The sequence below is a fragment of the Tupaia chinensis genome, unplaced genomic scaffold, assembly GCF_000334495.1.
Source record: "Tupaia chinensis unplaced genomic scaffold, TupChi_1.0 Scaffold148049_1, whole genome shotgun sequence".
NCBI lineage: Eukaryota > Metazoa > Chordata > Mammalia > Scandentia > Tupaiidae > Tupaia > Tupaia belangeri.
The window spans coordinates 660,873-675,265 of NW_006207899.1; the positions used below are offsets into that span (position 1 = coordinate 660,873).

General features: G+C 36.9%; 1 protein-coding gene across 1 annotated transcript in view; it reads right to left on the minus strand.

The window, feature by feature from the left end:
- The window catches only part of RBM26 (RNA binding motif protein 26), a 105,093-nt gene that overhangs the window by 51,568 nt on the left and 39,132 nt on the right, over positions 1–14,393 (minus strand). Inside the window, exons 4-9 of the mRNA XM_027768932.1 lie at positions 10,291–10,379; positions 8,943–9,160; positions 6,383–6,643; positions 4,327–4,566; positions 3,721–3,861; positions 3,216–3,356 (exon numbers count right to left, since the gene is read on the minus strand). Coding sequence (XP_027624733.1) covers positions 3,216–3,356; positions 3,721–3,861; positions 4,327–4,566; positions 6,383–6,643; positions 8,943–9,160; positions 10,291–10,379 — 1,090 coding nt within the window. The remainder of the gene's footprint in view (positions 1–3,215; positions 3,357–3,720; positions 3,862–4,326; positions 4,567–6,382; positions 6,644–8,942; positions 9,161–10,290; positions 10,380–14,393) is intronic.

The following is a 14,393-nucleotide window of genomic DNA, read 5'->3' on the forward strand; positions in this document are numbered from 1 at the left end:
CTTTCCCTGATCCTTCTTCCTCTTTCTCTAGTGAACACATGTGCAATAATAATAAAGCAAAATCTATCCTTACACATTCCTAAATGCATAATTAATCAAAAAACTTATCTGTTTCAGGCTGTAACTAAAATCATATTGATCTCTGTATAACCCAGGGACCTCTGTGCTGAGGACCAGTCCTAAATTTCTAACTTTGATTTTCTATGGTCATCTTCATGAAATCCTATAGTTATCTTGAAACTCAGTAAGTACAACATTCAAATTATCTTCATAGTAAATAAACTTTTTCTTAAACATTTCTACTAATGAAACTGTCATTTTCCAAATCACCTCAGTCAATAATACATGCAATTCCTGACTCTCCATGTTCCTTCAGTTCACCTTGCTTGTATTTCCTGCTAAACCAGCCTTGGTAAAAACTGGCATTACATTTTATCTGATCTTCTGTCCTGAGTGTTTGCTTCCACATTCTCTTCCTGTTAATTTGCTACATACATGTAGAGGCCCCAAATCAATTGCCCCAGCCCTGCTTCCTCTATCTTCAACCTTCCCACAACACTGGCAACTCTCATCAACATTTAACACTGCGGCTCAGATTATTTCATTTAAGAAAAAGAAAACCAGAGAAGTACTTTTCCTTTCAGTTACAGCATTTTTTCTCTTGCTAACCCCATGGCCATCTCCTATGGAACATCTACACTTGCTACACTTGTTCCTCACCACCCACTCACTCAGTAATCCTCTAAAAAATGGCAGCTACTCCCATTACCATATTTAACTTGCCCATGCTAAAAATCACTGATGTCCTAAATTGTTGTTTAAGTATATGAATACTTCTCAGCACTTGTCATACCTGACTTCTTAAAGCACTGCTGCCACTGACCACCCTTCCTCTTCTTAGATATTATCCTTGGATTTCCATGAATTCTCATTCCTTGCTGTTGTCTGTGCCTTTTTGGCTTCATTTTCTCAGTTCCTATACAAACTCCCTTTTTATGTCCATTTACTTCAATGCTAGCATTCTTCAAATCATTTTACTCCAGATTTCTTACCTCACTTTACACAATCTCCCTATAACATCTTTCTTAACTACTGGGTTGGCTTTAGTCATTCATTCCTCTTTTTCACTGATTCTTGGGAAATAAGCAAGAAAGGCTTTAGAACCTGTATTAAGTCAGACCTGCAGATTTTGGTATGGTTCCTTCCATTTTCCTTTACCTCTCACTACTACTGAGACAGAAGAAATGATTAAGAAGCAATATTCTACATAGTCAGGATTCCAAAAGCTTTATTTTTCTCGTTAACTGTCTCTTATGGACTGCAGACTGCACCCTATGGAAGCTGCCCACGTACATTTTATTTTTTTTTTTGGAGAGGTTTTTGCTATAGGGCGTGTGTGCTCGCCAGAGAGAGAGAGAGAGAGAGATAGAAAGCGAGAAATCACCCCCAAGGGGGGATGGCCATGCCGCAATCCCTTCTCCTCCATTCTCCTCTCGGGATCTTGGGCACACACGCACACGAGCCAGGAGTGAGCTTATGCCACCGGGTCTGCCATGCAAACCGCGGTCGACTACGTGGGAGTCCAGCAACATAGCCATTACGGTAACTGCTGGTCCCGCCCACTGTACACTTTTAATTTCTACTTGAATGCACAAGCACTACAAATTTAAACACTTCCAAAACTAAATTTATCTACCTATTATATCTGTTCTTCTCAACAAATGATATTATCATTGCCTAATTACCCAGGGAAGAAATCACTACACTATTCCCATTCTAAGACCCATAATTCAAAAAGTTATGTTGTTAAGTCTTTCCACTAAACTTAAATCTTTTCACTTCCCACTGTATTACCCTAGTTCAGCTATTATTACTTCTCTTTTTAAATTCTTCAGAAGTATTTAATTGACCTCTTATCTCCCTTCATATTCCTTACTTCTAACTTCTATTCTAGTCACAGAGTTCTTTAATGTTCTTGAAAGTATTACAGAATGCATGTGCCTTTCTCTGGCTAACTCTGACTTACATCTCCAAAGCAGACTGGGTGGAACCATCCTGTATTTATTGGCTTTTCAGAAAAGTCATAACAATTTTTTCTGTTTTTATGCAAAAATGCATCATGACTTTTCTGATGAGACAGTAACACTGGTGATATTCACCGCAGCTTGTCTGCTCATTGGTACCTTTACAGAAAGAGTTCTGTAACAAGACTTTTAGTCTATTTGTGCCTCCCACACCTGGTCACTGGCTCTTTTAGAGAATCTTTGAGCTATACAATATACTTTAAAAAGAAAAAAGAAAAAAAAAAAACTATAAAATGTCCTACACATCTGGGGGTAGCCCCATAACCTAGTGGCCAAAGGATCTCACATGGCTGATTGCAACTCAAATCCTGGTCCTGGAGACTTGAGAAACACATCTGGCACCTGTATGTGTATGTGTGTTCCCAAAACCTTAACAGAATGGAAAAATGGAGAAGGGACTATGGCATAACAATGTCCAACTGAAGGGTGCTTTCTCCCTTTCTGTTTCTCTGCCATTCTCTGAAAAACTCATGTGCCCTCTGGCAATTAAAAAAATATAGTTCTGTATCTGAAAGTCCACAAAAAGAGGCAGTAATTTGCTCCAGTTCATCTATATTCCCTCAATCACATTCTCTTCCATTGGTATTTATTTAAAACAGGAGGGAGCAGGATGGCAACAGTAAAACAGGATGCTCTTTGAAACCGACCCCTACAGCAGGGCTTCAAGTTTGTCTCCAGAGACGTCCCTGAGTATAGCAGGCCATGATCCAGGGTCAGCTGATTTGGGGATGGATTATGGCATCAAGCCCTTGTTAAGGGTGCGCTCTCTTTTTCTCTCTCTTGCTCTCTCTCTCTCATGTACACACACACACACACACACACACACACACACACACGGAATAAATGAATGAAAAAATAAATAAAAAGCTACAAAGGATATCCCAAAAAACGCCACCTGATAAAGTAAGTATTTTGAGGAAATAAATGCCTTTCCCTCTATGATAGTAGAATAAAGTGTCACCTATTCCCCAAATATAAAACCACACATTATCTTTCCTCTCATAGACAATCAAAGGAGTCAAGGAACAAACAAAATCTCCATCTTTTAATCCCAATAAATTTAGAACTATTTTTTTAAATGTTTAACTACTCTTGATTATGAAAATAGTAAGAAAAAATTAATCATAGTACCTCTGGGTGGCAAATCCATATCTCCTGATGTTAGTCCTATCAAGTTAGGCCTTTGTGCATGCACTCTGTGTCTATACATAGGTCTGGAAGTGTTTGTTATGCTTGGAGCTTCAGGATTGTAGCCATCTGTGTCATATGTATCTGGTAATACAAAAACTGTAATTAAAAATTTACAATTATAATAGTCCACTTGGAAATTTTTAAATACTGGTAACAGAAAAAGCAAACTATGTAACATATTACTATATTTTATATGCATTAAAAATAGTTTTGTAAAAATATAAAAAATGATTGCTTAGTTATAAAAGAAAATATAACTAATAAAAATCATAACTCAAGGCTTCTTTGATGTATATTCAACATGCCTATATTATATTCTGTATCATTTTAGTGACAAAAATAGTCCTGATGGAGAAATCTGCTCTCTAGACATTTTAAAATCCCTAATCTAAAACTATACTCTAAAACTACATTACACTATGAATAGAGAGGACCAAAACTGCACCTGCGGTAAAAAGAGAGGGTGGAGCAGGAGGCGGCTGGTGATGAATGCCAGTTGTTACTACAGTAGGAACAGAACTGGTTGCAGAATTTGGGGGTGCATCCATGCCAGATGGTTGCAAAGGAGGAAGTGGTGGAGGTGGTCCTGTCAAAACCAAAGAATAAGAAATATCATCTGAAAGCAAACAAATAAAATAAGTTATTGCAAATCCAAACACAATATTCTTATTTATCAAACTATATTATCTACAAACACAAAGTTGTTACAACTAAATTCGTTTTCAAGGATAAAATATATTTTTAATTTATAGCTTAAAAGCTTACAATCCAAAACAGGTCTATCTTAATTTATTAAAGACTACAGGCAGCAGGGGGCTTATCAGTGCTGGACATAATTCACAAAGCCACTTCAAACAATAGTAACATGTTAAGCAAAGGTGACAAGTGGAGGGACATTTCAAATACGAGTACACAGCTCTTAGTTCATATAAGGCATCACTAGAATTACATCAGATACTTTTAACGAAAGCAAGCATGAAACCAATAACTTTATAAAAAGTCTATGAAAGGATAAGATAATAAATAAAGACTAACAGACATATTTCCTAACCTGTTACAGGTGGAAGACTAGGTGGTAATGGACCAGGAGGTGGCACTGGCGGCCTAAGATTCACAGGTGGGGGAGTAAGAATTGGTGGAGGTGGGGGAAGTCCAGGAGGAGGTGGTCCTTCAACAACAGGAGGCTGTGCTGGAAAAGGCAGCATCCCAGGAAGATTTACATCTTCTACAACTACTGGATCACTTCCATGATCAAAAGGGCACATGTCTCCTCTCATACAAAATCCCTTTTCTGGAAGGAAGGAAGGATTAGAAAAAAAATTTGAAAGCATTAGAAATATAAATTTTCTCCAAGTTAACAAAAGTTAAGACATTTTAAAATTAAGTATTTTTTATATTAGGCAAAAGGTTAATTAAACATCTCACAAAAGCTACCTGTTCATTTCTAGTAATACAAATACTTATGAACTGATAATATACACACTAAAGAATTGTGACCAAATTAAAATAAGTATACCTAGCTAGCAAGGTGATATCAAACTTATTTATAATTTTTGTCCCAGGAAACATTACACTTCATTTAAATCTCTCACTTAAAACTAAAAAAATGGGCCAGCCAGTAGTGTTGTTAAGGTAGCTGGATTCCACATGGTCAACTATACTGTGTGAGTCTAAAAGCACGCTGGGTATGTGGGCACCCACACACATTTACCCCAAATCTCTAAAGCAGAAATGGAGAAGGAGGGATTGAAGTGCGATCATTCCCTATGAAGGGTGCTTTCTCATTTTCTCCCTCTCTCTCTCTCTCTCTCTCTCTCTCTCCAGCAAGCATGTGCACCCACTGAAAAAAAATTTAAGAGAGGTTTTTGCTATAGGGTGCATGGGCTTCGCTAGAGAGAGAGACGAAAAGCGAGAAATTACCCCCCAGGAAGGATGACCATACTGCAATCTCTTCTCCATTCTCCTCTCAGAGTTTTGGGCAAATATCCACACATGTCTGGCATGAGTTTTAAGCCTCCAGGTCTGGGACTCAAACCACAGTCGACCATGTGAGAGTCCAGTGACATAACCATTACGACATCTGCTGGTCCTATTTTTAAAAAGGAAAAAAACACTAAAAAATATTAGAACTATGACTTGAAAAAACTATTTACAAAACTTCTATGGTAAATACTTAAAAGCCCTCAATTCTACTCAAAATTCTTCCATAAGCAATATTTACATTTCTAGGATATACTTACATTCCAATAATCACTCATTCTAAAGAAGTGAGTTTTGTCAAAAATTTTCAGTAGCAGATTTCATAAAAAAAATATATATATAACTCAGTAGATATTCATTCTTGTAAACTTCAAAAATATATGAAGACTGGGACCAGCAGTTGGCATAATGGCTATGTCGTTGGACTCCAATGTAGTTAACCATGGTTTGAATCCCAGGCTCGGTGGCTTAAATTCACGGCAGGTGTGTGTGCATGCATGTCCAAGATCTCGAGAGGAGAATGGAGGAGAAAGGACTGTGGCGTGGCTATCCTCCCTAGGGGGTGATTTCTCGCTTTCACTCTCTCTCTCTCTGTGTCTTTCTGGTGAGCGCACACACCCTATAGCTAAAACCTCTCCAAAAAAAAAAAAAAGGAGAATTTACATGCAAACTATACTCAATAACCAGTGGTGACTGGGCTAGCGGATGGCGTAATGACTATGTTGCTGGACTCCCATGTAGTCGACAGCGGTTCGAGTCCCAGACCCGGTGACTTAAACTCACGTGGGGTCTGCATGTGTGCCCCAAGATCCTGAAAGGAGAATAGAGGAGAAGGGATTACAGTGTGGCCATGCCCGGTGGGGAGGTGATTGCTCGCTTTCTATTTCTGTCTCTGTCTTTCTGGCGAGCGCACACACCCTATAGCAAAAACCTCTCCAAAAAAAAAAAAAAAAAAATCAAAGGTGACTGGTAAAGATTTCAAAAAACCGAAGAATTCATGAAGTAATTAGGACTAATTTTCCACCAATTCTAATATCAGAAACCTTTGATTGTACAACCTAAACTTACAGAATTTAGACATCCAGAAATGTAACTCAATACTTCAAGAAAACAAGTGGAAGACTTACCATCATAGTCTCTACACCGTTTCTTTGGCATTGGCGGTCTTACATAAGAGTTATGGTCCACCTGGTCTTCATGAAATTCAGACCAACTTTCAGTAGTGTTATTACCATGATGAGTAGGAGCAATTACTGTAATAGTGCTGCTTAAAGTAGGTACAGGATAGTGGCCAGATGAAATATTAGGTACCGAAGAGACTGGAGTATAATTATTTTCTAATGGATCTGTTCTATCCAGGTCGTATTTGGGTTTTACCAGGTCCCTTTCTGAAACAAAATATAAATGATTTATAAAACTATACACAAAATAAAACTATGCCTCAAATCTAAAAAACAGTGATATTTTTGCTAAACATAAAAAACTAATATTGTTGCTAAACATAAACAGCTTAAATTTTAAACAAACATCATTTCCTTAATAAAAAAAAAAAAAGAACTACTCAATTAAGATACAATGTCCCAAGATACACAATCTTCTTTCAATATGACCTAAACTACAAAACCACATGTAAGGTTGCTGTACTTGAGTTTTTCCTTGAAAAAACTTCTTAAAACGTTCTGGAGTTTGTTTACAGAAATCAGTTTTTTTATTTTCTTCACTACAATCTTAGTATGCATAATTACTGCAAACAAAATAAAACATGCAATAAAAGTAGTTATTTTTCTTATGATGAATATTCTGTAATCATCCATCTAAAAATCATATTATGGGGACCAGCAGTTAGCGTAATGGCTATGTCGCTGGACTCCCATGCAGCCGACCGCAGTTTGAGTCTCAGACCCGGTGGCTTAAAACTCACGCCGGGCACGTGTGCGTGCGTGCCCAAGATCCCGGGAGGAGAATGGAGGAGAAAGGACTGCGGAGTGGCCATTCCCCGAGGGGGTGATTTCTCGCTTTCTGTCTGTCTGTCTCTGTCTGTCTGGCGAGCGCACGTGCCCTATAGCAAAAACCTCTCCAAAAATAAAAAAAATCCTACTATGGATTTTCATATTAACACTTATTAAAATAAGAATGATGGCAAAGAAGAAAAAAAAAAGGTGTCCTATTAAATGTAAACAAAAATACCCCCAAGGAAATAAAAACATAAAGGACATAGTTAAGTGAAGCAATGTATAAAAGAAACCTAGTACAACTAGATCATACAAGGAGAAAACACTGTATGAAAAGAGTTACAAAATACAGGCCATATTTAAAGGCTGTACGTAGTACTAAGAATATCAGAAATCGAAGTTTGACTTTATTCAAATGTATTTTCACTGTTTTACAGTAATCTGTTCCTTTTAATATTACATATTAGAAGAAAAATCCTGTATGTAGGAAATGACATTCACTTGAAAAACAACTGTAATAAAAAATTGTAACCTTTTTTATTTTTGGAGAGGCTTTCACTACAGGACGCATGCGCTCGCCAGACAGAGAGAGAGAGAGAGAGAGACATAGAGACAGAAAGCGAGAAATCACCCCCCAGGGGGGATGGTCACACCGCAATCCCTTCTCCTCCATTCTCCTCCCGGGATCTTGGGCGCACACGAACACGCGCTCGGCGTGAGTTTTAAGCCACTGGGTCCGGGACGCGAACCATGGTCGACTACGTGGGAATCCAGCAACATAGCCATTATGCTAACTGCTGGTTCCCGACCATTTTTTGTAGTTAAATGGTCTACTGAACATATTTAAAGTGTACAATTTAATCAGTTTTGATCTATGTAATGTACCTGTAAAAACCAAAACTACAATCAAAATAATGAACATATTCATCACCCACAAAAGTGTCTCATGCCCCTCTGTAACCTGTAATTCATTTTTCCTTTACTCTCAAGGCAAACATTGATTTGCTTTCTATAATCATAGATCAGTTTCCATTCGCTAAAACATTATATACATATAGGTACTTTTGTCTGGCTTCTTTCATGCAGCATGATTATTTTGAGATTCATCCACTCTGTTGCTATAAGCATTTCTTTCCTTTTTATTCATGTTATGTATGAATATACCAAATGTGTTTTACACATTCACCTACTGATGGACATTATGGTTGGTTCTAGTTTTGAAATATTACAAATCTGTCGTAAACCTTTGTGCACAAGTCTTTTTGGACATATAGTTTCATTTCTTTTAGAGGTAAACACCAGGAGTAGAATGGCCAAGGTGTAGGTTTTAGCAAGGTGTAGGTTTGACATTTTAAGATAGCCACTATCTTTTCCAAAGAGTTACCAATTTATCTGCATTCCCACCAACACTGAATATAGTCAGTCTTTCTTATTTTAACCATCTAGTTAAATGTGTAGTGTTAATTACTAGGTCCATGGGAAAGTCATGACGTTTTTCTATGCAAAAATGTATCATGACTTTCTTGAAGAACCCAAGATCTGTAACTGTAATTTGCAAAAAAATGAAGTATTTCAAAGAGAATTATAAGTACCATTCACTTGGGCCACAGAGTATTTCATAAGGGAAAAAAATAAAGACAATGTTGACAAATAGTAAACAACAAAAAACAACTTAAAAAACTGGAGTTTTTTCACTATAAAAGAATATTAACCAAAATATACATGAATTATTTACCCCTGCTTCGTGTTCTGCTTCTGCTTCTAGTCCTGCTTCTATCTCTATCTCTGTCACGAAGCCTCTCTTTACTCCAACTTCGACTTCGACTCCTGCTATAACTGCGACTCCTCCCTCGTCTTCTATTGTACCGATCTCTGTATGAATCTCTTCGAGGAGGGTTTCGGTCATAATCTCTTTTGCGAGAACGATCATCCTTCTTCCTTTCATCACGACTTCTAAAAAATATATGATCACTTTTATGTAAGTAAGTTTTAAGTGGATATAGGAAAAAGCTTTAGTTACATACAAAATTATATTTAATTATCCTAACAATTTTTTATCCCACTATCTAACTAGAAATGCAGGAAATTCAAAAAAATGAAAAAGCTGATTGTCAGCAAAGGAAAAATTCTCTACTGAAGTCTTAAATCAGCATCTATACAATTAGGCATCTGTATATAAAGGCATCTATATACATGTCTTAAAGGAAATTACAGTATCATAGTAGCTTCTCACTTACAGCACATATTAAGAATATTGTACTCAGAATCACTTGAAGTCTTAATGAGAAAAATAATTTAAAGGAAAACTTCAGGCAAGAACAGAGTTTCCCTTTAAGAGTCCACTGGAATTTGAAGTTAGGAAAAAAAATGATATTGATAATATTAACCAATATAAGTCAGTGCTGTTCTAAATATCAATTTCAAGACCTACAAATCCTAACTAGATTTTCTGGTTAGAGAAGGACCTACTTTTCCTAGACAAGTAAAAGAGCAGACACTGTATGCCTCTATGAAAAAGATAACCAGGACCAGCAGATGGCATAACAGTTACATCACTGGACTCCGACATGGCTGACCGCAATTGGAATCCTGGACCCTGTGCCTTGAAACTCTCGCTCGGCCTGTGTGCGTGCGTGCCCAAAGTTCCAAGAGGAAAATGGAGGAGAAGGAATTGCAGCATGGTCATTCCCTCTAGGGGTGATTTCTTGCTTTCTGTCTGTCTCTCTCTGGTGAGTGCCCTATACCAGAACCTCTTTTTTTTTTTTTGGAGGGGTTTTTGCTATAGGGTGCATGCGCTCGCCAGACAGAGAGAGAGAGACAGAGAGACAGAAAGCGAGAAATCACCCACTAGGGGGGATGGCCACACCACAATCCCTTCTCCTCCATTCCCAGGATCAGGGGCCGGCCCGCACACGTGCCTGGCGTGAGTTTAAGCCACCAGGTCCCTGACATGAACTGCAGCCTACTACGTGGGAGTCCAGCGACATAGACATTACGCTAATTGCTGGTCCCCCAGAACCTCCCTTTAAAAAATAAAAAAAGATAAAGTCTAAATACTAAACATCGTTCAATGAACCACTCACCTATTTTCTCTGTATCGAGAGCTTGACTGGGGAGGACTATGATTTAGCCTTCTAGAAAACTTCTTCTCTCGCTCTTCCTCCTTTGTTACCTAAAATAAGGAAGGAAAAAAAAGTATACGATTTTAGCAACAGTTATTCCTCATGATTTCAGGGGTTTAATACTAAAATTAATTTATTAGGTCCTTGGGAAAGTCATGACATTTTTTTTCTACACTTTTTTATGCAAAAATGCGTCCTGACTTTCCCGATGACCCAATATATTCTATAGGAGAAAATTGTCACCTAGAAATATTTTTGGTTTTTTTTTTTATGCTGTCACCTTAACATAATTATCTCACAACTATTTTCAGATTAATTTCACATTTTACATAAAGTCCCTTTCATGATTATTTTTTCAACAGAGAACTCTACAATTTTTTGTCAGTTAAATGTTTATTCTCTTTGCACCTCACATCTAACCTCAACTATCCATTCTCTGCCATCTACTCCTCTCCCTTACAGTCTCTGGTATTTATACTATCCTCTCTTCTAACATATCTTGTAGATCTTTTCATTTCTGCCATAAAGTACAGACATGTGGTACATATTGAGTAGGGATACATACAGTGTGTATCCTTCAAAGTCTGGCTCACTTCACTCAACATTAAGCCCACCTATATTCATCTATTTTATAATATTCCACAGTAGATATGTGCCACAGTTTTTCAACTCAGTCATCTGTTTATGGACACTTAGTTTGAATCCATGTTTTAGCAATTATGAATAATGCTGCAATAAACACTGATGTGTAAGTGTCTTTCCTACTAAGTGTTTTCCTATCCTTTGGGTAAATACCAAGGAATGGGAATAATGGGTCATATGGCAGCTCTACTGGGCTGATAGAAAAGTCATGACATATTTTGTTCTATATAAAAATACGTCAAGACTCTTCTGACAACCCAATATTTGCAGGATTTTTAGGAAACTCTATATTTTTTCTACAAAGGTTGAACTAATTTACATTCCTGCCAAGAGTGTAAGAGGGTCTCCTTTTTCACCACAGCCTCTCCAGTACTTGTGCTGTTTATCTTTTATCTTTTTTTATTATAGCCATTCTAACTGGAGTTAAATGATATCTCTCATTGTGGTTTTAATTTGAATTTCCTTTGTGATAAAAGATTTTGAACATTTTTCATATGCCTTTTAGCCATTCATAAGTCTTCCTCGGAGGGTTTTCTGTTCAATTTCCTGTTCCACTTTTTTAAATTGGATTACTCCTTTTTTTTTTTAATGGGTAAGCTGCCTGAGTTCCCTATATATTCTGGTTATCAGCCCGTTGACTGAGAAACAAGTGGCAAATATTTTCTCCCATTCTGAAAGTTGTCTTCTCACTCTAATTATTGCTTCCTTTGTTGTGAGGAAGCTTTTTAGTTTGAATCCATGTTTTAGCAATTATGAATAATGCTGCAATAAACACTGCCTATGCATAATAATCCCACTTGCCTATTTTGGGTATTATTGCCTGTGCTGTAGAGGGTCTTATGATTTTTGATTACATTTTAATCCAGAAATACATAATGTCTTTCCATTTTTTGTTATCATACTCAATATCTTTTTTCAGCTTTTCATAGTTTTCCTATAGATGTCTTTCATTTCTTTGGTTTACTCCTAGGTATCTTACTGATTTTTGTAGCTGCTGTAAATAGAATTGCTTTCTTTAATTCTGTCTGATCTGTTCACTGTTGGTGTATAAAAATGCAATAATTTTTGTATATTGATTTTGTATCCTGCTACTTTACTGAAATCATTTATTACTTCTAGGAGCTTTTTCACAGATTTCTTTGAATTTTCTATGTATAAAATCATATTATCTGCAAATAAGAACAGTTTAGCTTCTTTTTTTTTCCTATCTGAATGCATTTTATTTTGTCCACCTGTCTGATTGCATAGGGTAGGACTTAAAACAACAACATGAATTCTGCTAAAATTGAAGCAAAAACAAACATCAGCTTTATGGTGAAGTTTGGGTGGAAAAGGGGTAAAATCATTAATGATTTATATCAGGTTTACAGGGACAGTGCCCTAAGGAAGTCAGCAGTTCACAAATATATAACTCATTTTAAGAAGGATTGAGATAATATTGAAGATGACACTCTCCATGGTAGATGACACTCTCAGGACTCTAGTAAATTTGAAAGGAAAAAAAATTAAACTTGCTATAATTAAAGAGGATCAACAATTAACAACAGAAATAAGAGCCAATACCACAGACATCTCCATTAAGTCAGCTTACACAATACTGACTGAAAAATTAAACAAACATTCTACTTGATTGGTACCAAAACTATTAAACACATATCAGCATAGACAACAGAAATTTTAGACAAGTAGAATCAAGATCTTGAAGCATTTCTTTGAAGAACTGTCACAGGACATGACATCTGCCTTTACCAGTATGATCCTCAAGACAAAACACAAAAGCAATGGCCACCCAAAAGTAGAAGTGGTCCAGTCAAAGCAAAAGCATGACAAAGATCATGGGGCTGGCAGGAAGTATTGTAGTTGGAGCCATGAACTCCCACATGGCCCACCACAGTTCAAGTCCCAGACCTGGCAGCTTGCTTTGTTATTTTCCCCCTCTCTCTCTGTCTCTGGTATGTGCACGTGCCCTATAGTGTAAATTAAAATAATAATAATAATAATAAATAAAATAATTATTTAAAACAAAATAAAAGAATAAAGATCACAGCAACAGTTTTTGGAATGCTCAAGACATTTGTTTTTTGACTTTCTGGAGCATCAAAGAACAATAAAATCTACTGAGGCCAGTCTGTGATGTGAGGGGTAAGGCAGCTGGTTCCCAAACAGGTGACTTCACAGTTCAAGTCCCGGACCCAGTAGCTTGAGAAATACTCTGGGTTTGTGTACATGTGGGCCCAAAATCCCAACAGGAAAGAGAAATGAAAAGGATTTTGTTGCAAGACTGTTCTCCATGAGGAGTACTTTCTCACTTTCTCTTTCCCTGTCTCTCTCCAGCAAGCACACACATCCTCTGGCAAACGGAAAATGAATAAGTAACATCTGCTTATTATGAGAGTCTTTTTAGAAGTAAGCTGAAGCTTTCATAGAAAAATTCCTGCAAAGGATTCATCAGAGTCCTCCACCACAGCAATGCTTCTGCTTATTCCTTTCAACGAGCAAAGATAATTTCGTGAGAATTTCAATGAGAAATCATCAGGTATCTACCTTACATCCTGACTTGGCTCTATGTGACTTCTTTTTGTTTCCTAATCTTAAAAAATCTTTTAAAGAGGGCCACCCATAGACTGGTATAGAAAAGAGCTGGATCCTAACATGATTGACTGTATGATATGAGTCCTAAGCCCAATAGCTTGCAAAACACACCACACACATGGGCATTTATGTGCCCAAAATCCCAACAGAATAAAGAAACTGAAAAGAAGGAATTGCAACATGGCCATATACCACAAGGAGGTAATTGCTCCCCCTGTCTTTCTACCTCTTTCTACTCTCTGGCAAATGTATGCACCTTCTGGTAATAAAAAAAAAAAAAATTCTAACATTAATGGGTACCCCTTCTCTTCAGTTAGTAATGTTTAAGAATCTGCACTGACATGCACAAATTTTCAGGACTCTAAGTTCTTTAGGGATGGATTATATGTCTAGTTTCATAACTTACAAAAATGTCTCAAACTTGATGGAGCTTGTGTTAAAAAATAAAGTTTGTATTTTTAATTTTTATCTTTTAATTCTATCTTTCTTTGAGCTTTCTGAAGTCCCCGCATATAATGTGAGAGTTCTCCAGTTTCTCATAGCTATATGATGGTTAAATAATATTACTGTGTTTGCTACAAGGGGCCTCCATTCTTCTTATATAACTACTAAAAAGCAGTGCTAGAAAACAAAACATTCCCTTAATCAATGCTGCTTTCTCCAAACAACACTGCCCAGAATATTGGTTCCATAGGACATTAAAAGACGTGATTTAAAAAAAAAAGATTTAGAGATTAAACAAATTCAGCAAATACTGAAGAGGTAGCTCCTTCGAATACGATAAGACATAAGATTTTACTTTTTTTTTTTTTTTGAGAGGGTTTTGCTAT